General features: G+C 35.5%; 1 protein-coding gene across 1 annotated transcript; it reads right to left on the bottom strand.

Moving 5' to 3' along the window:
- Window positions 1–905: 905 nt before the first annotated feature.
- On the bottom strand, window positions 906–23,555 carry VPS41 (vacuolar protein sorting 41). The gene is made up of 19 exons (XM_088213301.1): window positions 23,115–23,555; window positions 22,248–22,517; window positions 21,980–22,159; window positions 21,467–21,727; window positions 20,637–20,769; window positions 20,429–20,519; window positions 16,576–16,678; window positions 15,155–15,258; window positions 14,872–14,965; window positions 14,631–14,786; window positions 14,484–14,546; window positions 14,290–14,355; window positions 11,620–11,820; window positions 11,326–11,403; window positions 11,124–11,243; window positions 10,888–10,968; window positions 10,711–10,796; window positions 1,861–1,942; window positions 906–1,764 (listed from the first exon to the last, which is right to left on the bottom strand). Exons 1-19 carry the CDS (start codon window positions 23,376–23,378, stop codon window positions 1,321–1,323), a joined length of 2,877 nt encoding a protein of 958 aa, XP_088069427.1. The 5' UTR covers window positions 23,379–23,555; the 3' UTR covers window positions 906–1,320.
- Between the last annotated feature and the right edge of the window lie 332 nt (window positions 23,556–23,887).

Raw genomic sequence — 23,887 nt, forward strand, 5'->3', positions numbered from 1 at the left:
GTGAGCTCCAACTCTACTAGAATAGGTCACCAATTTCATACCCACCTCCCTTTAGGCTATCCTAACAGTTGTACTCCCAGCATCGTTTCAACATATCTTATTAACAGTTTCATCCCATGATGTGGTAAAATGATGATGCTAATTTAGAGCTTTCAAGGAAAAAAATAGGTATTGAGAGATTTATAAATAAAGACACCTACATAATCATTTAATTTATATGAATATAATTTTGAAAATCATGTGTATATTTTTTTTTTCTATAAAAGCAAAGCAATTTTTGAAAAATATGTAAAAACTTATTTATATGTTTATATATATATATATATTAAAATAAATCTTAACTTTTGACTTTGGGTAAAAGTACTTTCTGTTTTTCCCAATAATTGTAAAATAATTTAATACTGCAAAACTTATAACCAAAAACTACAGCCAAACATCCCTTAAGTGTTATCTTCTAATTATTAACGAACTGTTCCCAAATTTTCAATGAGATATCTCTAAATGCCAGTTGACCAGTTTTTTACCAGCGGTTTTTTTACAAAAGATAATACCAATATATATTTTTTAAATAAAATGAAAACAGTGTTACCAATTACTCACTAACTTATTAAATTCTTTTTTTAATTTCTAAATACTATCAATTCAAACATAGAATTATTATCAATTTTAATTTATAATAAAATTGTAATGAATTATTAGTGATTGCACAATAAGTAATATTAATATAATTGCAATTCTTAGTTTAACATTATCCAATTTTTCTAAACAACCACAAAATGTAAATAATTAACAAGGAACATTAATTCACTTCTTTGTCCTGTAAAAGAGAACATCCTTCAGATCAAGCAGATCGAACAGTTAGAGAGATCAAAGTAATTATAGTTATGTATCCTGAAAAGACCAGATTTACAGAAGAAATTGCTACTCAAATTCAATACGTACATAAAAGGATTGATACTAAATCCGGTCACTACTTTAAACAGCAACACTCTACAACGGAATGGGCCATTTCAAGCAAAACATAGCCCATGCCACGACCAGTCGTAGAATATTTCAATACATTCCCAAATTACCACAAAAATGATTTACCCTTTCTCGTTCATTCTATAAGGCTATATTACAAGAATTGGCATTGCTTTTTTCAATTTCTCCTTTCTCTTTGTTTTCTTCGGCTAAAAACATAGATACAAAGAATTGGTTCAACCGCAGAACAAGATAACGGTGGGAAAACATGAAAAACTGCACCCATGACAAGCAAATGATACATGCACAAAATGAAAGCAAAACCACCACACACTCGGTGCATAAGCACATACATGCTTAACTTGCAGCTGTAGTACATAAGATACAACGCAATCGAGGACCACCTGACTTGTCATCCTCATCATCATCATCATCATCATCCTCATAAATATTGTCATATTCATAGTTCATCACCACCTTCCCTGAAGTCTTTCCAGTTTCTTTTTTCATACTATTAGTATAGGTCGAATCTAGAAGGCACGTCATGTGATAAGCATGACAGCAGAAGAATACAGCAACTGATACCGTTTGTATAGACAAGGGATCAAAGCAAATGCAGCATCTAGCCCCTCCCCTGGTTCTTGATTTAACCTCCATAGTTTTCATACTTGGCAATCTCTCCATTGCCTGAGATGCCCGACTGCCATCCCGTTTGGCACGTGCATCATCTTCTTCATTGCTCAGGCAAACTGCACGTCTTGCCTCTTTATAGAATTTAATCAAGAGGTTTACACAATCAGCCTGTATGAAGCATATTCAGACCAAAATGTCAAACTCCAAATTCCTTGTTCCAATAGTCAAATTAAGAACTGCACAGGCGGTTACATGTATAAATACCTTGAGGATATCATTGCATCCATGTCTAAGAGATGTCTCAGTCCTGTAATCTGTGATAATTTTGACTAAACGATCCCTAAGCCTGCAAGGAAGATGGAGATGACCGAAATTATATACTGAACTCTAGTAAAAACACAGTCAAGAACTTATATTTGATGAAACTCAACAGTGAAAATATTCTATCAATCTGGACATTCAGCAAACATCAAAATACTATTTCAATCACTCTAGTAAAATGGAAGATGAAGAAAATTATATATTAAACTGTAGTAAAAACACAGTCAAGAATTTATGTTTGACAAAACACATTAATAAAAGTATTTGTATACTCTTAAATTTTTTTCCTTTTTTTCTTTGAGAAAGAAAGTAAGGTGTGATTCATTCTTTCACAAGCACAAAGGAGGTGACAACCCATTTACAATATCTGTATACTCTTAATATTCCTGTCAACATGGACATTCAGTATGCATGAAAATATTATTTCAATTACTCATAAAAAAAGGTATCCAAACTCTTTGCTTTGTAAAGAAGAAGGAAAACAACACCCTAAGAATTATTCAATTGAAACCTTCCATTTGGCTTTTACTGATGAAGACATTAGCGATTATCATCATTTAAGTTGAAATGAAATCAACTCTCAGCAGATTCTAATAGAACCACAGCGAAATTCCTAACAAATTCCGGAGACTCCAAAAAGAAGTGTAAGAAGTGTAAAAAACACAATTACTGAAGGAATGTTGAGAACAAATGAATTATCTTTTTGAAGTTCATTCAGAAACAGTATTTGTAAAGTCATTTCCATTTAGCATACTTTAAATGATTTTGTGAAGATGGTAGCCAAACAAATGAACACACTTCTCTTTTATATTTATTTCATCTTGGTTCTAAGAAGTCATTTTCATTTAGCAAACCTTTAAATGTGTTTGTGAAGATAAAAACTACACAACTCAACCAAATTCTCTTTAAACCATAATACTTCATTTCATAAATGTTCATGGGTTTGAAATGTTTTATTTCAATCTCATCCAAATTTTACTTGATATTAAACTTTCATATTTTCATGCTTGAGCTAAAAATAAATTTTTAAATGAAATCCATATAAATGGATCATTTGTCCCAAACATACCCAAAGTAAAAGATAAATCTCTGTTCAAGATTGGGAATGTCTAATTAAGAGCATTAAAATGTTGTAATGCGCTTTAATAATCAATTACAATGAAAATTTTTAAAATATTTAGTAGAAAAAAATAGAAGATGAATGCTGAAAAACAAGGCAAAAATAAATGAATGGATTTTATGATTGACTAAATTGAGGAATTTATTCAATACAAGTTCAATTAAATCACATTCAACGTCGCGAGATGCAAACCAGTCTGTAATTAGACGTTCAACCTCGGAAAGCTTACTAATCATCAAAATTAGGGTTACCCACATTGACAGCAAATTTAGGGATAAAAAAGGAGCTTCATAATGCCCAAAATTTGAAGGATGAAATTCTTATTTTTAAGAATTTCAACTTCCATGATTCATTCTTAAGCCTCTAGGCAAGCATACCAAGATCATTGTCAGTCTTATAGAACCATGCAATAGAAAACTATCCAGGGCCTGTTTAATTGTGGAAAAGTTTTCTGTTTTTCTAAATAAGCGAAAATATGTTTGGCTTGAACAAAATAAAACATGGTTTTCTCATAAAATCATTTTTTATTATTAAAGTTGAGTTTTCCCTAGAAACCCCAAACATGCGAAACTGAGACACGAGTAGTGCTGACCTTTTGCACCATCCAAACATAACCAACACCCTTCATCTTTTTTTTTGGCCAACTATGTGTGACACCCAAGCAGAGTCTCTCAGCCGAATCATCTCGGACGCAACTTGTGTCCAGAGACTCAATAATTTGCAGGATTCTGCAATTCACACCCAAGCAGACTGACCCCATTTATCAAATTGATTATACCCTCTTGTTTTGTCGCACATGCGGTGCACAGGGCTATTTTCTTTATGAGATGATAAATAAGCCCACTAGTAATTTTCCTAAAGCCATGTTTGGAACATATTTACATTGTTTATGGAATTAATTGAAAAATATACATTTAGTTCAGTTATGAGACGATAAAAATCTAATCCAAAATGACAAAATTGATTCCCTTGAATCCAAGCAGAACTGAAACAACATATTCAAAGTTTCAGCAATTTTGTTAAAATTTGAAATGAATTATTTCATTTTCATTTGGAATTCTCTAGTAGATCAATCCTTTATCACATTATTATTGCAGATTTCTAACACTACAAATAAAGTTAATTTGTTCAAATCTAAATTAGTTTAATTTGCAGATTTCTAACGCTCAAATAATAGTTTAGATTTATCTTTTAGCAAACATTTTCTATATGAATGATGACAATGAAGAAAAATTAGTATATTAAGTAATTTACTACTATGATGATAATATTATATTTTCGACAAACAAATATATCGAACATGCTAACTATAATTTGAATTGATTAATCAAACTATCATCAATGTTAAAAATAAGTGTAAGCTACACAGATGTTCTTGTGGTTTATGTATGATTATGACTAAATTCGTTATAAATCCAAATATTTTTACGTTAACATGCCACTTCTTGGAGTAACTCGAGAAAATGCTCTCTAGTAGGGCATTCTCCTGAGCGAGTCACTAACCTGCCTTTCCGTCCTTTGGCCGGCCGTTGAGGCGGTCCGTGTTGGGGGTTTATGATGTCATATGGGAGGAGGTTTCTGGCTGTGGAAAACAAATCGTATGATTTGGTATGTCTAGGAAGGAGACTCGATGGTTTGAGAATAAGTGAGAACGGAAGAGGGTTCAGAAAGTCGATTTATCTAGACAAAATAGAGTTTGAATGGCTTCTGGACGCACTATAAGATTTTTGCTGGAAGCGTAAGAGGGGTGTTTGGGCAAAACATTTGATACGTAGTAGATATGAGCTCTGGATTTCGTATGGTAAAAACTTCCGTCGGGAGAATATGGTGTTGACGATTCAATGGAACAGGAATGTGAAAAGAATTTTTTTCTCAAGCGGAGAACAGGGTAAGGTTTGGTGGAAGTTGATGGTTGCAATATTTGAACTTGCCAATAAACCTATTCATGCTCATGTTTCCAAATTGATAGCAAATAGAAATATGCAGAAGCCTGCTATGAGTGTTGCATCATTGAGGTCCCTGTGGAAAGCCACTTTTACATGCCCACATTGCTCGGAGCCGATACACTAATCGGGGGAAGTAGGAGGTGTGAAGTCGTATGCGGCGGCTCTGCAATCGAAGGAAGGAAAGGAGAAGCAGGTAGGGCAAACAGACTTGGCAGAGCAAGTGACCCGCATTTGGCCAGCTCTGAATCCACGAGGCCCAATGTTTTCTTAGAGCATAAAGTAAGAAGGGAGGGTGTCGGTGCTTTGGTAGGCCAAGCATAGAATAATAGAGCCGAGACTTTGGGCAAAAAACGTTATACATGGGCTGAAAAAGAAAAATGGATACCAAAGACCAGCTCGACCGAAGAAGACCATGGAGGAAATCACTTAAATCACATTGTGCGGCCTGTTAGTTTCAACCCGACCAGGGGCGAATCATCCGGTTTAAACTATTTGAAAATTATTTCGCCCAACACTGAAGAAACACAAAGAGAGTTCAAAGTTGTGGATGCCTTAGAGGAGGAATCAAAGAGGAGTGTGGAGGAAGGTTAAGATCTAACGGCCGATACGCATGACTTTAAGGCGGGAGAGGAAGAGGAAAATGAAGTAATGGCCAGACTATCTTCTATTACGGAATCGTAGGAGGAGGAGAGTGATGGGGATGGCATTAGTTTAGCAATGGTTTTACATGAAAATGAAGTTCAGGCCCAAACAATAACATCCTCAGTCAACCCAAAAATGGAAAAAATTTTAGCCTTGAGTGTGGAAGGTATTAACCTAGTCAACAGGTATCCGGTGGACTGCTCACAGTGGATTACTCAGAACATTCAGAAGTTTAGCCGCATGATGGGGATATCAATGGGACGTATGGAATCTCAAGCCTACCTATTTTTTGCTGAAATAGAAAAAAGAAAAATAGCTAAAAAAGTTTTGGGGACAGTGGTATCTAAAGGAAAGAAAAAAACTTCTAATGGAACTTACAGGGAATTGAAGAGATCGGAAACATCTGTAAATTATGAAGGGAGGAGGAGCGAAGCTAGGAACAATGGGGGGAAGAGTACATTGTTTATAAATGATAGGTAAGATTAGTTTATGGAACGTGAGGGGAATAAATTGCAGAAACAAGAGGCTTATTATCAGTGGCTGTCTATTTAAGTGGAAGCCGGATATTTTGTGTTTGCAAGAGTCTAAAATGGAGATTTGTTCTGTGGAGTGCATAAACAGTTTATGGTGGATAAAGGAGAAAGGTTGGCATAGTATGCCTGCGAGTGGCACTGCTAGGGGCATCATTGTTATGTGGAGGGAGGATAGAGTAAATCTATTGATGTGGCGAAAGGGAAAACCTCTCTCTCTTGTGTTTTCAGAAATTGTATTGGAGATTTTGTGTGGACATTTATTGGTGTCTGTTGTTGTAGGAATAGGCAAGAAAGGGAAATGTTGGGGAGAGAACTTGAAGCATGTAGAAGCAATGGGGTGAGTATCTGATTATTAGAGGTGATTTCAACATGACCCTAAGGAGAGATGAGAGAAATGGTTATACAAATTCACATTCTGGATCCTAAGTGTTTAGAGAGCTGATTGACAATTTGAAGCTGGTTGATTTACTATTGTTTGGGGGACCTTGGACTTGGACAAACCTAAGAAATCAACCTGCTTGCTCACACATCGATAAGTTCCTCCTATCCCCAAATATGTTGATTAAACTCTCGGGTGTTGTGCAAAAAACCCTTCAACACCCTATCTCGGATAATTATCCTATCTATTTAGAAACGGATGGTCTACAATGGGGTCCCATTCCATTCCGAATTGATAACAAATGGCTAATTGATAAAGAATTTTGTGTTATTGTTGAAGAAAAATGGAGAAACACTAAGGTGAATGGTAAAGCTAGTTTCAGAATCGTCTATAAGCTGAAAGCTTTGAAAGCATGGATTAAGGAATGGGCTAAAGAAAAAAGAAAGAAAGATGGGAAAGAAGTATATGGTATGCTTAATTCTATCAATGAGATTGATCAAAAGGAGGGTATGGGTTTTCTAGAGGACGCAGAGTTGGATAGGAGGGATAATTTGAAAGCAAAGTTGTACAATCATCTAAAATGAGAAAAAATATCCTGGAAACAAAAGTCCAGGGAGAAATGGCTTCTGGAAGGAGATAAAAACACGAAGTATTTCCATATCATGGCTAACTAACGAAAGAGAAATAACTATATTGCAGATTTATGGATTGATGACAGAAAAGTGGCTAGTAATCAGGAGTTAAGAGATGCTGTCAGGGTTTTCTTTTCAAATCTGTATAAGGAAGAATTCGATAGGAGACCCACTCTTGATGGAATTAACTTCAAGGTTCTGTCTGAGGGTAGCAAGAAGATGATCAAGATGGAATTTAATGAAGATGAGCTTAAAGAGTCCTTATTTTTATGTAATGGTGAGAAGGCGCCGGAGCCGGATGGATTTAACAGGAAGTTTCTACAAAAGTGTTGACATGTGATAAAAGATGATGTAATGGAGATGTTTAGGGACTTCACAAAACCGGTAAGTTCGTGAAATCCTTGAATTTCACTTTTATTATTCTTATTCCCAAAAAGAAAGATGTCAAGAACTTCAATGAATTTATACCAATAAGTTTGGTGGGGTACATCTACAAACTCATCGCAAAGGTCTTGATTAAAAGACTTTCTAGATTCTTAGAGAAATTATTGGGGAAAGTCAATATGCGTTTGTGAAAGGGAGGCAAATGAGGTGGTGGATAACTTGGTAGCTCGAAAAAAAGAAGGTTTGACATGTAAACTAGATATGGAGAAGTCTTATGATCATGTCAGTTGGAAGTTCGTGGATTATATGTTGTGTAAGATGGGTTTTGGCCACAGATGGAGGTTATGGATACACACTTGTATGACTACAACATCTTTGTGGTCCTTTTTAATAGAGGACCATCAAACTTTTTTAATGCATCAAGGAGTCTAAGACAGGGTGATCCTCTATCACCGCTGTTGTTCATTTTGATCATGGAAGCCTTTAACGGATTGTTGAATAGGGCGAAAAATCTGAAATTAATTCAAGGGGTTAATGTGGGAAGAGGCAGTTCAAATATTGAGATTTTCCATCTATTTTTTGTAATCGATACTCTAATATTTTGTCAAAGAATCTACTACACTTAAGATGCATTTTGTTATGTTTTCAAGGTGTCTCGGGATTAAAGATAAATTTGCAGAAGACGGAGCTGGTCAGAATCGGGGGAGAAGGGAATGGTAGACTGTTTGCAGATGTGATGGAATGCAATGAGCTGTCTTTGCCGATTAAGTATTTAGGGATGCCCTTGGGTGCCAAGTATAAAAATAAATCTACTTGAAATCCAGTTGTTGAATTATTTGAAAGGAAATTTGCTAGTTAGAAGAGGAATTTTTTGTCCAAGGGAGGCAGACTCACTCTTATAAAAAGTACTATGGTCAGCTTACCTATTTACTATTTATCTATTTTTACCATTCCGATTAATATTACTAAAAAATTAGAAACCATTCAAAATAGGTTTTTGTGGGGTGATGATGAGGAGAACCGGAAATTTCATTTAGTTAAATGGGAAGAGGTTTAAAGGCATCCCAGATATGGGGGGTTGGAAATTAGGTCCTTAATGGATTTAAATGTGGCTCTACAGAGGAAATGGTTGTGGAGATTTTGTTTGGAGGATGAAAGATTATGGAGGAGGATAGTTGCAATCAGGTGGGGTGATCTGAATTGGGATAACAAAGGGGGAGAGAGATCTGGGAAGCAGCATGGCAGAAGTTTGTGAAAAAAAAATCCTGATGCAATGGCCTAGTTTCCATGACAATCTGTTGTGGAAAATTGGTAGGAGTAACAGAATAAAATTTTAAAATGATGTCTGGATTGAGAATAAGAGCTTGAGGAGTAAATATCCGAGAATTTATACTATTGTGCACACAAAAAACATGTTGTCCCAAGATGCTTACAGAATGTATAATGGCAGTGTGGTTTGGTGGATAAATGTCTCAAGAAATCTACAAGATTGAGAAGTCTGTGAGTATGAAAGCTTATTGCAGTTGCTAGCTTCACAACAGATAAATCTTGTGGATGATGGAAATTAGAAAAAAAACGATAGTTTTTCAGTGAAGTCCTATCATAGTCAGATCACCAAGAAAAATCTTGAAAGGATACATCATTTTCCCATGAGGCAGGTTTGGAAAATAAAAGTCCCACCAAAAATCGCATTTTTTGCTTGGGAAGCCTGCAGGGAATGTATACTAACTATTGACAAATTAAAAGTTAGAGAGCTTTATATTCCAAACAAATGTTATTTATGCATGAAAGCAATAGAATCGTGTAATCATGTATTGTTGTGGTGTCCTGTGACCTTTGAGTTGTGGAGCCTTATTTACAATCTCCTTGGTATTAATTGGGCAATAGCTGGGTTTATACAGGAGAAATTGTGGGATTGGGATGGTGTGCACTTTGATAGAAAGATGTCAAAAATGATTTTATTAACTATTTTTCGGGTTCTACGAAAAGAGAGAAATTCTAGAGTTTTTAAGAGTAAAGAGGGTGATTTGCATAGATTAAAAAATAAATGAATGCATTATTTTAGGTCTATTCTATTAGAACATGACATAATTAGTGATAAGAATTTTGGATATGTCATTGATCCACTAACTACATTGTAAAACTTTTGTAATGGGTGGTACTCCTTGTTTCTTGATACCATGTTAATATATATTCGTTACACTTTTTATTTTTAAAAAAATGACTAAATTCGTTATTTTTAAAAAAATAAATTATCCTAACATAACAAATATATCAATTATTTCTGTCATTTTTAATCCAGTTTATTATTAAAAATTAAATGATAGTTAAATATATGTAATATATTATTCATTTGATTGTAATATAGCAAAAAGTTACAACATTACAACTAATTCGCATAAGAGAAACAAAAAGAAAAAAGAATACGAATTTTAGCTTATATGATAATAATAAACAACATGTGCAAGGACTGAAAATGTGTATGATAATATATTCTTTAAATATGTATCTAAAAAATGTACTTTAATGTAAGAAATAACTTGTTATTTTAGGAAAATAATAAGCCTAGTTGTAATTCTACTCGAACGGTAAAGATCCCTAAGTAAGTTATCCTAAAAACTCTTATGACTGCTTTAACTATTATGGTTTGGTTAGATAGTTATTATTAAATATAAGGAATACAAACATATCTAAAATGCTAGTACTTTTAATTGTAAGTTATAAAGAATTAAATTAAGTAGGTGTTTTAGAACTAAATGCATCTTGTATCGTTTTTATTTCTAAAATACTGTTTTCTTAAACTTAATAATTAAACGTCTTTGCCTAGCAAAACAAAAGTATAAAAGAATAAGAAAACAAAAACTCAAAATACTTTTATATAATCAATCAGGACCCTAATTCTCATGGACAGCAAAACAAAGGCAAAACAAAATTATCGCTAAAAGCATGCATGATGATTTCAATATAAAACATGCCCATTTTAAGATGTACAAAAGATTGAATTGATATGTTTCCGAAACGTTAGTAAAATTATATTGAGAAGCAAAATATGCAAGGTATAGAGAAAGATATAGTCATTAAGAAAATTAAAAGAAAAAAGCAAAAGAGAACTAGAAGAGAAAAAAAGGAATAGAAACATCATGGTCATCAAACTAACCGAGGTATCTCCAAGCCATTGGGCACCATATTTACAATGTATAAAGGATCAAGATTGCCAACAGTGTGCTCCAACAGCAAGCCCACCTGCCAATTGGTAACAAAATGCTTTAGAAAAACTCGCAAAATATTCTCGCATATGCTACTGTGAACATATTTTTTGAATTATTGCCTTTACCATTTCAGGTTTGTCAAGACATTGCTTTATCAATTCTTCCCAAAGCTCATCATCATGCTGCATAGTCACAAATTCTACTGCCTGCACATAACTTTTAACTAAGTCAATAACAACTAAACCTAAAAACTCACCAGAAACGCTTTTTGAAAGAAGAAAGAAACAAGAGAAAAGAAAATTAACTAGAAAAGATATCCAGAAAGAGCAGAAGATTTTGCCAGACAAAAAATGTAAGGTACCTCTTCTATATCACCCAGTTCATTTATGATGACAGCAAGAGCTTGCTTGGAATTCCCCATTCTTCCGAGGATGAAGACTTGCTCCCTTAACAGATTTCTTCTGATGCATATTTCATATGCCTAAGGTTTAATTTCAATGTGTCAATCCTTAGATAAGAAATTAGGTAATCATTCTCATTGTCAATTTATTGACTGCTTCTACCTTCTCAAGCATGTAATGTTGACTGCTACGAAGGAATGGAAGTAGCATCTTTTGATCATAGTCCGCGTACAATTCCACCTTTCACAATAATAAAACAGGTAATAAAGTTTTTAGATTAGACCACCAAACACATTTTCCCACATAGACAAGAGTGAAGACAAAGAACAAACATCTAAATTCAGGTGAACAACAAACAGTATTTAGGTGAACCATAAATAATTCCTTTGACCAATAAGAAAGTGAATATGAACACATTGTGAAAGCAATCAAAACTAAGTCCAGTGTTCTTCATACCTGCAAATCATGAAAATCCTTTCCTGCGTGTGGATTTACTTCAAATAGTGAATGTAGGTATAAATGCAAGAAATATCTTGAATCACATTTATTGCTGGCATTTAGAAGTTTGGAAACAACTTCAGTTGGAGTTATTACGTCCTTATTTTGGATGAATAAAGGAACAGCATGCTTGCAATCAAGCATCATCAGTTGGACGACCTATAAGTACATATCAGAAAAAAAGGTCAAGTGATTTATATAATGAAATTTTTAAATGAGAAAAATGCAACCAAAACTCCCTTGCTCAAGGGAAAACACAGAAAGACATTTAACCCTCCTGTTAAGAAGACATCAACATTCGTTAACCATAGAGGTTCAGAACTTTAAGTATGGGGAAAAGTCTGCTATTTTTTTTTTTTTTTTTGTTTTGTCATAGATCATATCCACCAGAGAATCAAAAATGTCCACATGATTAGTAATAGATTGACCCAAGAGCTGCTTGCAAATTGAAAAGGTTGCCCATTCATTTAGACACTGAAATGAGAAATGTGCTGAAAAAGTTTCCTTCTCACTAGAACAGCTTAAATAGGAAAATTGCCCCTGTACTGTTTTTATTTTTATATTTTAAGTCCCTACGATTTTTCCAATCTAAATTAGTCTTTGTACTTTTAAAATTTTTCTAAATAAACACCCCCATTTGACAGACATCATCCGACTGTTAAGTTAATGCCACGTGGCCAGCTATGTGGTGTTGACTTGCCATCCAACCATGAGGTGAATATTTTTTTTCACGTCATGCTCCATGTCATCAAAGGTGGGCTGCCATTTGAGAAGCACGGTAGCTTTTCCAAATTAGAGAAATTAATGCTTCCCTTCCTTACGTGAGAGAAGCTTGAGGAGCAGAGATAAGAGCTGGATGAGTGAGGGAAGCAATGGCCACGGGTCTCAGAAGAGAAGCTCATGGCCACCAAAGCTGAGAGAAAAGCAACCAATCTGCCGAGCTGTTGGAACAGCAGAAGACGAGAGTAGCAGCAGACACCTGGAGGTGCAAAGAAGCTGGGACATAAGCCTGTTTAACCTGTATATATATATATATACACACACACAAACCTCCAGCTTATTCTGGTCTTTTGCTTGCAGAAGTTGGTCTAGTATTTATAACATATATTTTCTTTCTCTATATGTATACATATAGCTATATATCTCAAATATATATTCATCTCTTCCTAAAATCCTTTCTCTAAAACTTAATTTCCTCTTTTGCAAATTATAATTGCTTATAAATCAAAAATTTCTGGTGGGCGTAAACACAATGTGCATGAACTCCTCTGTATATTCCCCTAGTCCATGCAGTTGTACCTTACACCCATATGAACTCCTCTGTATCTTCATTCGGGGAAAAAAGGAGACAAATGGGATTTGTTCAGAGTGGTGGAAGGAGAGTTTCCCGGAATGGTCATTAGCAAAGCGTTTACGACGCCTATGCCATTTTTTTTTTAGATAAAAATCAAGTATAATAAGCATAAGGCACCAATAGGGTGCTGCCCCTGTACAGTATATTTACATGTCAGTTAAAACATCAAAACTTTCCCAAAATCATCCCACTCATATACATCATGCCTCAGAATTAGAGTTCAAAAAGTATGTATCCACCTATCTCTAATTCTGCCAAAATCTCCCATACATCCGTCAAACGCTCTGTTGTTCTTCTCTTTCCACACCATCTAAAAAATAGTTAAATGAATTAGTTTTACAATTTTCGACTTCTTACCAATCCCATCCCAAGCCCAAAGTTCATTTTACAATTTACGATGCCTATGCCAAGGATTTCTGTATTCTCAAGCTCTATTTTCTTTTCCAAGTTTTAGAAGCCATGGAGAAGAAGGTCCTCGGTATTTGCTTCAGTCACCAGGTATATATATAATATATATGTATATATACATATAATCATCTCCAGGCATATATATAGGGGTGAAAATAAAAATTGTAGTTATAATAGTAAAACTTTTTGGTTAATTTTGTGAACATGCATGTGCTGTGCACAGCACTGGGGGGAGTAGAGTTGGGAAATCGCGTACAGGACAGGATATTGGGCTGAGGAAGGTGAAGATTGTGATTAATACAATGGTGTTTAGGCTCCTACTACTTCTCTCTTCTTCTGTAGTTTTGGACAGCTTGCCAGTTCCATTCATTTCTCTCTTGGCTTTGGTAACTGTGAGCTTTCTCTTTTGGAACCAGTGGCCGTGTACTTCTCTCACTTGCCCAGAGCTTCTCTCTGCTCCTCAAGCTTCTCTTACCTGTGCTTCTCAGCGAGGAAGGAAAGCATTAATTTTTAATATAGAGAAGCTAGTGTGCTTCTCAGTAGCTTCTCAAATGGCAGCACTCTAATGACATGGAGCATGATGTGAAAAACATTTTCAGATCATCATTGAGTAGCAAGTCAACGCCAATGGCCAGCCACATGACGTTGACTAACAGTCAGATATTGTCTGTTAAATGGAGGTACTTATTCAGAAAACATCTAAAAATAAATGGACTAATTTAAGGACTTGAATAGAAAAATAAGAGTAATAGAGAGGCTATATTCCTATTTAAACCTCACTAGAACAAATAACTGAAAATACCTAACCTAATAGCACATGAAGATACGACTCGTCAAATGTTTAACCTGAATTTTCATTTCCGTACCTTTTCACGAATGGCATCATGTAAGTTGTGTTTCTCAATGAATTCAAATATATATGGTTTCATAAGCTGCAGAAGAAAAATAAAACAACGTACAGAAGCAAATCAGAACAGATAGATATAAAACCTTGCCAAGAAACTCCAAGTGCTCCACCAATAGATACATTCACTTTGGCAAGAGTTTCTATTACACTTACATCAGCATAAAGTGAAAAAGCTTTTTCATACTGCCCATCAATCACATACAATTCTGCTAGTGCCTGACACAGGAAAGGATAGAATGGTTGATAAAGAGAAATCAATAAATTTAATAGCTTTTGACATAACACAAGTATCAGAATAACCTCTTTGAGGGCATCAGTCATTGATGATGTATTTAGCTGAGGCTCTATGGCAGAAATAACAGGCAGAGCAGAATAAATTGCAGGTGGCCAAGATTTAACAGTTGATAAGAGATCCTTGTGGACAGATGGATTAGTAGCTAGTGCCACTAGAGCAACCTAAAGCACATCAAAGAAAAATCCTCAAGTCCTTACTAGTGAAAATAGAGATCGCATGTAGTAGCAAATGTTTTGCCTTAAAAACCTCATAAGCAGTATCACGCAGTCTCGGGTTTTCTGTTGGCATGTATGGTACAAGTACTGGAAGCTGCCGGAGATGAGCAAAGTGGAACACCCATCTATAAAACGAAACCAGCAGCCAGTTACTAATACTAACATACAAAAGAATTACCACCAGCCTCAGCTTGCTGGTTGAGTACTTCCCAAGATAAGGGTTGGACTCGAATACCCAGGCTGTGCACCTTGAAATGGGTTTGAAACAAAAAAGAAACATATATAACACTTAGAAAACAATGGCTTTTTAGTACCTCTCCCATGCTGAAGAAGACCCTCTCAACAACTTAGGACACAATGATGCAGCTTCAGCATACTTTCTCTCCACGATCAAATGATCAAGGTATCTAGAGCCCACCTATTCAATAAATAAACAATCATATAAGTAAACTAATTAACATTGAAATTGAAAGCATCAACTAAAAGAGGACCAGTGAAACAATCAGATGGTAGTGTTTAACTACAAAAAAATATAAAGCAACAAAAGCCAAGTGAAACAAAACACTAAATATCAATTATAACAAAAAATTTTACGAAAAGAAAAGAATGAGAAAGATTGAAAAGAAAAAATGGCACAACAGGCATAAATGCAATATCCTTACCCACCAACAATAGAGGGAAGAAACGTGCTTCCACAGCATTGAGCAATGACACAATTGACTCTTTCTTAAAATGTTTCAGTGAACTTTTTCATAATTTCTTCTGTCATTAGACATTAAACAAATCTATTTGCACTTAAGGAAGTATTAACTCGGTTTTTCTAGGATATTGCTTCTGTTACTGAATATTGATGAAACAGTTCAGATGTGTGAGAAGAGGAACTGGAAAAACAAGAAGCCAACATTTGTTAAGGAGAACCTAGAATAAGAATATAAGAAAGCATATCTAACAAGCTACAGAATACAAGGATCTTCTTTTCAATGGCAGGACCAAGATAAAGGATGAGAGTGGCCTCCTGAGGAGAAAAATAACCACTCTTCAAGAAAACATAAAAACTGCCAGCCAACAGCTGGACAGAAAATCTAATAAAAAATGAAACTCAGTAACCAATAATCAATGTTAAAAACCATATAAAATTAACAGACAGTGTTGTGATATTTTTTTCTTAAACAAAAAACAGAGTATTGTGATATGTGGAGACATTTGGAACCGTCCAGTACCAAACAGGTAACGTAATTTAACATTCAAGCCGTCTTTCATAAACAATGTGACCATATGAAATGTCATCATCAACAAAAAGGTGAAATATTTTGATGCCAAAACTAACTTTTAAGTAACTAAACTAAAGTTAAAAGTATTCATAAATGTGTATATATTATATATATTAATATATAAATAAAATTAAAAAAAAAAATTATTTAAGACAGAAAGAGAAAAGATATCCTTCATTGATCGAGGAAAAGCCATCTAATAAGATCATTCAGATGGATTCATTCTCAAACAAACAACCTTAGTTAAACAAAATCCATCCACAGTTGTGTAGTGAAGGCCTATGTATTCCTGTTTTTTTTCCCCATAACCTACCATCCTAACAAATTGAAGTTAGATCAAATCAACAACCTCATACACCTATCACTGTTGTCAAGGACGGAAGTACAACTGTGAACCAAAGGCCAGGGACATGGCATATATTCCATAGCAGAGAAGAAAATACAATCCACACATTTGTAAATACCTCATCAACGAGTTCACTTCTACCTTGACCTGCCTCAACTGCTGCCAAAGCTTTCTCATGAAACCCATGCTGAAGAAGCCAAGCAATATGATCTTCAGCATCCCTAACAATAAATAATTCATTAATTTCCAAATTTTTTGAAGAAAACCTCTTTCAAGATTATTGGTGAAGAAATTGGTGGATAAAAAAATATATCCGGATATAAAATATAATCAACAATATAGAAATTGCAGTGATATTTATTGAACAATAAGTTGCACCCAACACAAAAATATATATAGAAACAAATATCAGAGCTTATTGATAAGATCTGCAGTGATCATTCATCTACTTGTTTATCAAAAACTGTTACTAAGTAATTGATGTTTGATTCAAGAGTTGCATGTCCAAATGGAGCCAAATGTACTTTTTTTTCAACCATTCAAAATGGATGCTTACCCCATCAATTTGGCTCATATATGGAAAGTCAAGAATGTGGCATGAAAGAACTTACCTACGAAGGCATCTTCACAGAGTATTATCGCTTTGTGGGATGAGAGCAGGTTTGATTTGGAGACCAAGTGCATGGGGGTGTATTCCATATCTGGGGTCTCGAAATGTAGGGCGGCAGGTTTGGTGCTGAGTGTTTACTGGCTTTATGAAAGAGACGAAGGTAAGGAGAGTGTAGCATTGTGAAATGATCTTGAGGTGGTCTGTAGTAGGTGAGGTTTCCTATGAGTAGTTTGGAGTGACTTTAATATTGTCCTCTTTACCCATGATAGACCAGGGAGTTCTTATTCTCGAGCGTGTATTGCAGACTTTAGGGGGATTTGGGATAGATTCAACCATATTGATCCTCCCTTGTCAAGTGAGGAGTATGGAGACTTGGTCCAATTTGAAACAGAAGCCAAAATTTTTCTAGAATTGATCACTTTATTGTCTATGCTTCTTTTGATTCTGAGGTCCCTAGTCTTGCATCTTAGAAGTTTTCCCTTAACCGTCATGGTGAAGTTTTTAGTTTTCTACTGAACCAAAACATTTAGAATCTCATTTATAGACAAATTAGTTCTTTAGGTTTAATTATTTATTTCAAACTTCTCTTAATCTAGAAAATTCAGAGTCTGTCTGGGTACATGGTGCAAAGGGTTCAGAGCCTTATCAATAGGCTTGGGAATCAACATGGAATAGTATATAATCCTACATTTAGGAACCAAATAAGCTCTAACTACCTGTGGTGAACCAAAATGCACGAAGACAGTTTTTCTCATTATCTAAATACATTGTGAGAGGCAAGTAATGCTTAGTAATGCCCATAAGATAAACATGGTTTAGGGTGAAAGTGTTTTGGCCAGAACATTTAAAGGTTGTTGGCATTAGGTGGTTCTCAAAACTTACTAAGGATCAGTCCTTAGGTGAGGCTGAACCTAATGAGGTGTCAAGAAGAGAGAATCTCTTTTCTGATGTAATAGGACATGAAGGAAATACACAGGAAGCAAAAGGTGATGCATGATGGAAGAAAATATGTTGTTGGTGATGCATGAGGGTGGAAAGAAGGCTGAAGCAGAGGCGCAGGGAGGAAAACAAATGGGTTCAGCAGTTTTTTGGTCTGATCGCAAATCTCTCAGTTTTGGAAAGTTAAAATTTCTTTGAAAAAGTGGGTAATGGTGAATAATAAGAAGGTATGACTTGATAAGGCAATACAGAAGAAATGTATTTTCTGGAGTATAATTCATTGTTATTATAATTGATCAAGGTGGGCCTTGGGAGATCTTTTGGTAGAAAAGTTAAAGTTCCCAAAATGCTAGGTCAGCTTGGAAAATAGTCTCTGACAGATCTGGGCTTTCGAATTCTAAAGCAGAAAATTTTGTTTTTAGGACTCGACCCACTTAGGAGTATGGAACCCAGTAAGAAATCAAAATGAGCTGAAAAAATATAAAATAACTGAACAGGTCTCAGCTCCTCGAAAAGCCCAACAATTACAGATTCTTATCCAAGGTTGAAATCAACTGTAATTGCATATTCAAGGATCGCTGCTGTTATTCCATAAACTACTGAAGGAAGTGACATAGCAGCTGCTTCTCTGAATGTTGAGCAGAATTGTGAATCTACATGCATGGCAAGGAATAAGCTATCTGCAGTCAGCTTGACAAAAAGTAAATAGGAGGGAGAAGATAATATTTAGAGTAGTGCTTAGGAAGAATCTGAGGACTCTCTCCCCATGGTTCATCCTTTGATTTTGAGAATGATCTTGACGAAGATGAAATTCTAAATTTCTTTATTCTGGAAGACACTATCTCTGGTATCCCATGGGAAGTCATGAGAATTGTTGCTGTCCAAAGGGCAGGAAATATAACATGTTTTAGACGAAATTGCTTCTTTGTTTAGTTAACATGCCCCCATGGGCTCACTAACAACTGGTTTCATTATTTCGGGTCCACTATTTTAGAACATAACATCGAATACTTTGATGATCTTGACTCTATAGTCGATTGTTTAATCGATTTATAAATTTTTTGTAATGGGGTGATGCCCCCTTGGCACATTTACTTCGATACAACTGCATACTTTTATTTCAAAAAAAAAAAAAAACATGTCCCCATGGGCGACGAGGATAGATGTTTGAGTATGAACCAAACTATTGGAGAACACTTGTCCAGATCTCTAAGCTAATCATAACCATAATCTTATGCAAGGAATGTAACTTCCTTCTTCAATCCTTAATATTCCTTCCATTCTTCCTTGGCTTGTTAGTGATCCAATGGATTCTCAAGACCCCAAAACCATGACTGCCAAGTAAAAAAGGACGCTTCCATTTCTAAGGTAACAAGGTTTTGAGATTATAATGGAGCCCTAATGAGATGATTAGTAAGTCAGACTTTAGATGAGTGAAACAGTTAGATTGGGAAGTAAGAGTTAAATCTTGTCCTAAGACATCATAGGAGAAAAGAGCACCAATCTTTAGCTCGAGAGATTAGCTTCTAATATGTTTTATGGAGAGTTAAAGGACTGTAGGGGTAAATCACTTCCCATTAACGTTATCAATTGGAATGTCAATGGCTTGGGTAATGTCCTTCAGAGGAAGAAGATTAGGGAGGTCTTCTCTAGGATTGGTTGGACTTTCTCTTCTTTTAGGAGATCAAGATGGCTAGTATTTTATACATTGCATGTCCATAGTGTTTAGGACTCTATATTTAAGGGTTGGGTTTGAAGTCCTTCTTTTGTGGTTTCTAGATGTGGGATACTAAGGTAGCTTCTTCTCTTGATTCTATTGAGAGTTCTTTTTCTATCTCAATTCTTCTGGATATAATTGGGAAGGGTTATGAGGGGTGGTCCTAGAGTGCCTATAGGAGGAGTTATCTTATGTGTCAAGACTATGCAGTCCTTTTGTGCTTTAATGGTGACTCCAATGTCTGCAAAGACTCGTCTAAGTAGCTGAATAAACAGACCATTTCCAGCATGAGGGGTTTCAATTCCTTTACTCATGACTTTAAGAGAACTCTCTCTCTCTAATGCTCAATTTACCTGAAAGTGAATATGAGTAGAAATGTCTTCTCTCAAATTGATCGGTTTCTCGTTTCTATAATTAGGACGACAATTTTCCCGACTTAGTAAAAGAAGTTCTTCCCCTTACAGTCTCGGATCATTTCCCTACCCTCTTGGAATTTAGTCACATGAAGTGGGCCCTACTCCCTTCCCTTTTAAAACAATGTGGTTGCCTGATGAAAATTTTAGCAAGAAATAATTACAAGAGCTTTTTTGAGAGAAAAATTATGTAGCCAGCCAATACTCAAACCCGAGGTCTCTAACCAATAATTGAGCATTTCAACCACTACAACCACATAGCATCTTCTGTGAAATAATTATAAGAACTTACCTGGGTTTTGCAATCACAACATCCTTTGGGGACACAATATAATACAACGGCTCATCACCAGCTGCCCATTGACCACCAGCATAGCTGCTACCTACATTCATGGGAAACAAGTAGAAATGTGAGTATAATTTATCTCCCGATCCCATAAAATACCCATATCTTTTTTATATACTAAAATACATTTAAGAAAAGAAAAAAAATTAAAAACCTGAGAAAGGAGCATGAGCAAGGGAATAGTCCTTCGCCTTGTAGTGCTCAAAACCATGAACAGGTAAGGCGTCTGTTGCAAGTTCATCATTGTTCCAAGTTACAATCCGAACTTCTGGTCTCTGGGCATTCCCCTGTTTCAAATAGAGTTACACATATCAGCATATCCAATGAGATTAAGAGAGTTGAATGCAAGTTTACCTTTTAAAAAGAGCATTATAATTACTTTCTTTTTCTCAAAAGGAAAAAGAAAATAATGATAAGACAACTAGCTCTAAGTTTCATCTGTGAGCAAAACTAAACTAAGAACCACATACTTTTATCCAGAAACAGAAAGAGAATAAAACCAAAAGAAAGAGAGGCTACCAGCTGCTAATCAAATATCAACAAAATTGATGAGCATGGAATTTTGAAGGGTCAGTGACCCGAAACAACAGTGAAGTTTTTTTTTATAGGAAAGAAAGAAAATTGTTCGGCAATAAAATACAGAATCTGAAGTCAAAAGCTAAAGAACTTCTAGCAGTAATTTCCTCTAAAAAATTCCTAAGTTTTTAATCAACTGGAAATAAAGAATGCTTTACCAAAGAAATAGAACTCCTAATGCTAAACTAGACTACGGAAATGCATTTCACATGAGAAAACTTACATAATTTACCAGTTCAACATGTAAAGATCTATGCTTTTGCAGGATAGCATGGAGATAATAAGCAAAAAATAATATCGAAAATACTTTCATTTGCAACCCAAACAAATGCCAATGTCCAAATCTAGTCCATCCAAGTAATATTAGGGAACCCCGGCAACATGTCTTAAAGCATACGGACAAAGTACCTGTCTTGACGGCACTGTGCTACTAAATTCCTTCTCTCCATCTCCATCCCCAGGAATATAAGCTAGAACAACCAAAGAATCACCAAAAGGAGCAATTCCTGATATATAATAGCTGGTCTGAAAAGATGCCACAATATCGACCTGGTTAATGCTAGACATCTGAATCTGCCTGTATGTCCCGTTGACTCCCTTATACTGATTTGTTCTTATCGATGCAATCTTAACTGATGTTCCCCATCCAATCACCAAAAGAGTATCATCCTGAATGCAACTAAATGAGAGTAAGAAACTATATGAATTCTACGAATCAACATACTCATGCTGATCACAGAAAGTGCAAAGTAGAACACAAATGAAATATTAGACACAAGCTCAATCCTTCAGACTGCTACTTGAGAAGTGTACTACAATTGCAGGAAGCCTGCCAAGTGCATGTAAATCCCTCAACACTGTCCCCATGTTACCATTTAAAACTAAGCTTAAATGTACTTCGATAATTAACATTCAACTGACCTGCCAAACCAAGTGTGGGAGCAAAAGCTCAGGACGTGGGCTTCCTCGTGGTCTCTCAATAAATGTAATTCGCTGATCATTTGAAGCATCATAAACTTTTACACCAGCATCATTAGCCCAAGCAATGAGACTTGTTCTCCATTTCACTGCATGAATAGGACCTTCACCGGAGTGCAAAACCTAAAAACATTAACTTTGTAGCATTCAGCAATCAAAGCATTCAATACACATTTCTTACAAAGCTATCAAATAATAGCCCAACACAAACCTGGTCTCTGTAGCCAAGCCACTTCTTCATGTTAAAATATAAATGACCTGCTAAACCACCAGTTACAAATCTTCTAGAAGCTTTTCTTGCGTAATCTGGATCCAGGGCAATGGCCTTCATTGGACGATGATATTCAAACTTCATTTTCTCATCACTAAACAGGCTGTTTATCACAACAGATCCATCATCTGAACAGCTTCCAATATATTCACCATCCAAATCAAAGCTAAGGTCATTCACAGGAGCGGTATGAGTACGAAATTCCTTAACCTGGAAAGAAGAAAACAAGTAGAATTTCAAAACTCAAGCAAGGCCTCAAGTGGGAGACGGAACAGCCAAATGAAACCACGTACCATTACTCCAAAGGCAGTTATCACTTATTTTGAAGTGCTAAAAAAAGTAATCTTTTAAATATTATAATGCAAGACTTCAAACAACTTAAAAATAGCATCATTTACATTTTCCACGATTTTTTATCATACAGCATCTATTGAAAATTTGTAAAGAAGAGAATGGTTAAGAAATTGCTGCAGTTGCATAATTTTGGTAATGATCAGCTCTTAACTTGAGCAGAAAATCAACATTCTGGGATTAGAAAAAGTAAAGCAGACTCTGAGCGACTTCACCAGCGCGGGCGGAAATAATTTCTTATATAGCTAAATGCGACAACGAAAGCCTAACCCATCAGTAGAAAGGACAAACAAGCTGAAGAACCTCCAAAGTACTTGATTCACGCATTTAAGAGCAGGTAAAAGCAGAATTATTATTAAAACTGGGATCAAACAAGCTGGAATTAACAACTTAAAATCATTCTGCACATCAACTAATTAACCCAAAAAACCTAGATTAGCGGAAGCATTAGCTAACCTGATTCCCCAAGAAATCAAGGATATGAACGGTGCCATCGTGAGTCCCCAGCGCGATCATACGCTCCGCAACGGCAACACACGACGCTGCGTCGCTAGACAATAAGCTCGGTATACTACCGCCCATCCTCTGGTACTTGAGTCTCGGCTCCTCCTCCTCCTCCTCCTCCTCTTCTCCATCCTCTTCTTCTTCCGATTCTTCTTCTCCCTCCTCTTCTCTCTCATCATCTCCCTCTACGCCGTTTTCCGACGGTACCGGAGCCATTTCCGTACTGTTCCCTGTCCTTCTCGGTACGTGTTGTCTCGATTTCGATCGATCACAAGAGGAAAGAACGGAGAATAATTGAGAGGTGGATTCGTATGAGTGGTTTGGTTGTTGTCGTCCTTGTTGTGTGTGTATGTATGTTTTTTTTTTTTTTTCAAAAAAACAAATGAGGGTTTATGGTTAAAAAAAAACCGCTTCTCTGTCATGAATTATTAATTTACAAGATAACAAAGGCTTCATGACGAGTCATGAATGCCACCTCGCTTGCTTTTGTTTTTCGTTTTCTTTTTTTTTTTTTTAATTTTTAAATTTTAGTGCTTTGAATTCTTCTCAAATTATATTTTCTGTTTGGGTCGTTGTTTGAAAATCAAACATGATATGCTGAAATTTGATAATATCAAATTATTCCATAACTCTCTATACTATTTAATTTTTTTATTCCACGTTTTTGTTTATTTTAATTACGTACTTTAAAATTTTTATTATTAATAATTAAATACGTGATTAAT

Source organism: Carica papaya, chromosome 2 (assembly GCF_054855325.1).
Source record: "Carica papaya isolate Zhongbai chromosome 2, ASM5485532v1, whole genome shotgun sequence".
Lineage (NCBI taxonomy): Eukaryota > Viridiplantae > Streptophyta > Magnoliopsida > Brassicales > Caricaceae > Carica > Carica papaya.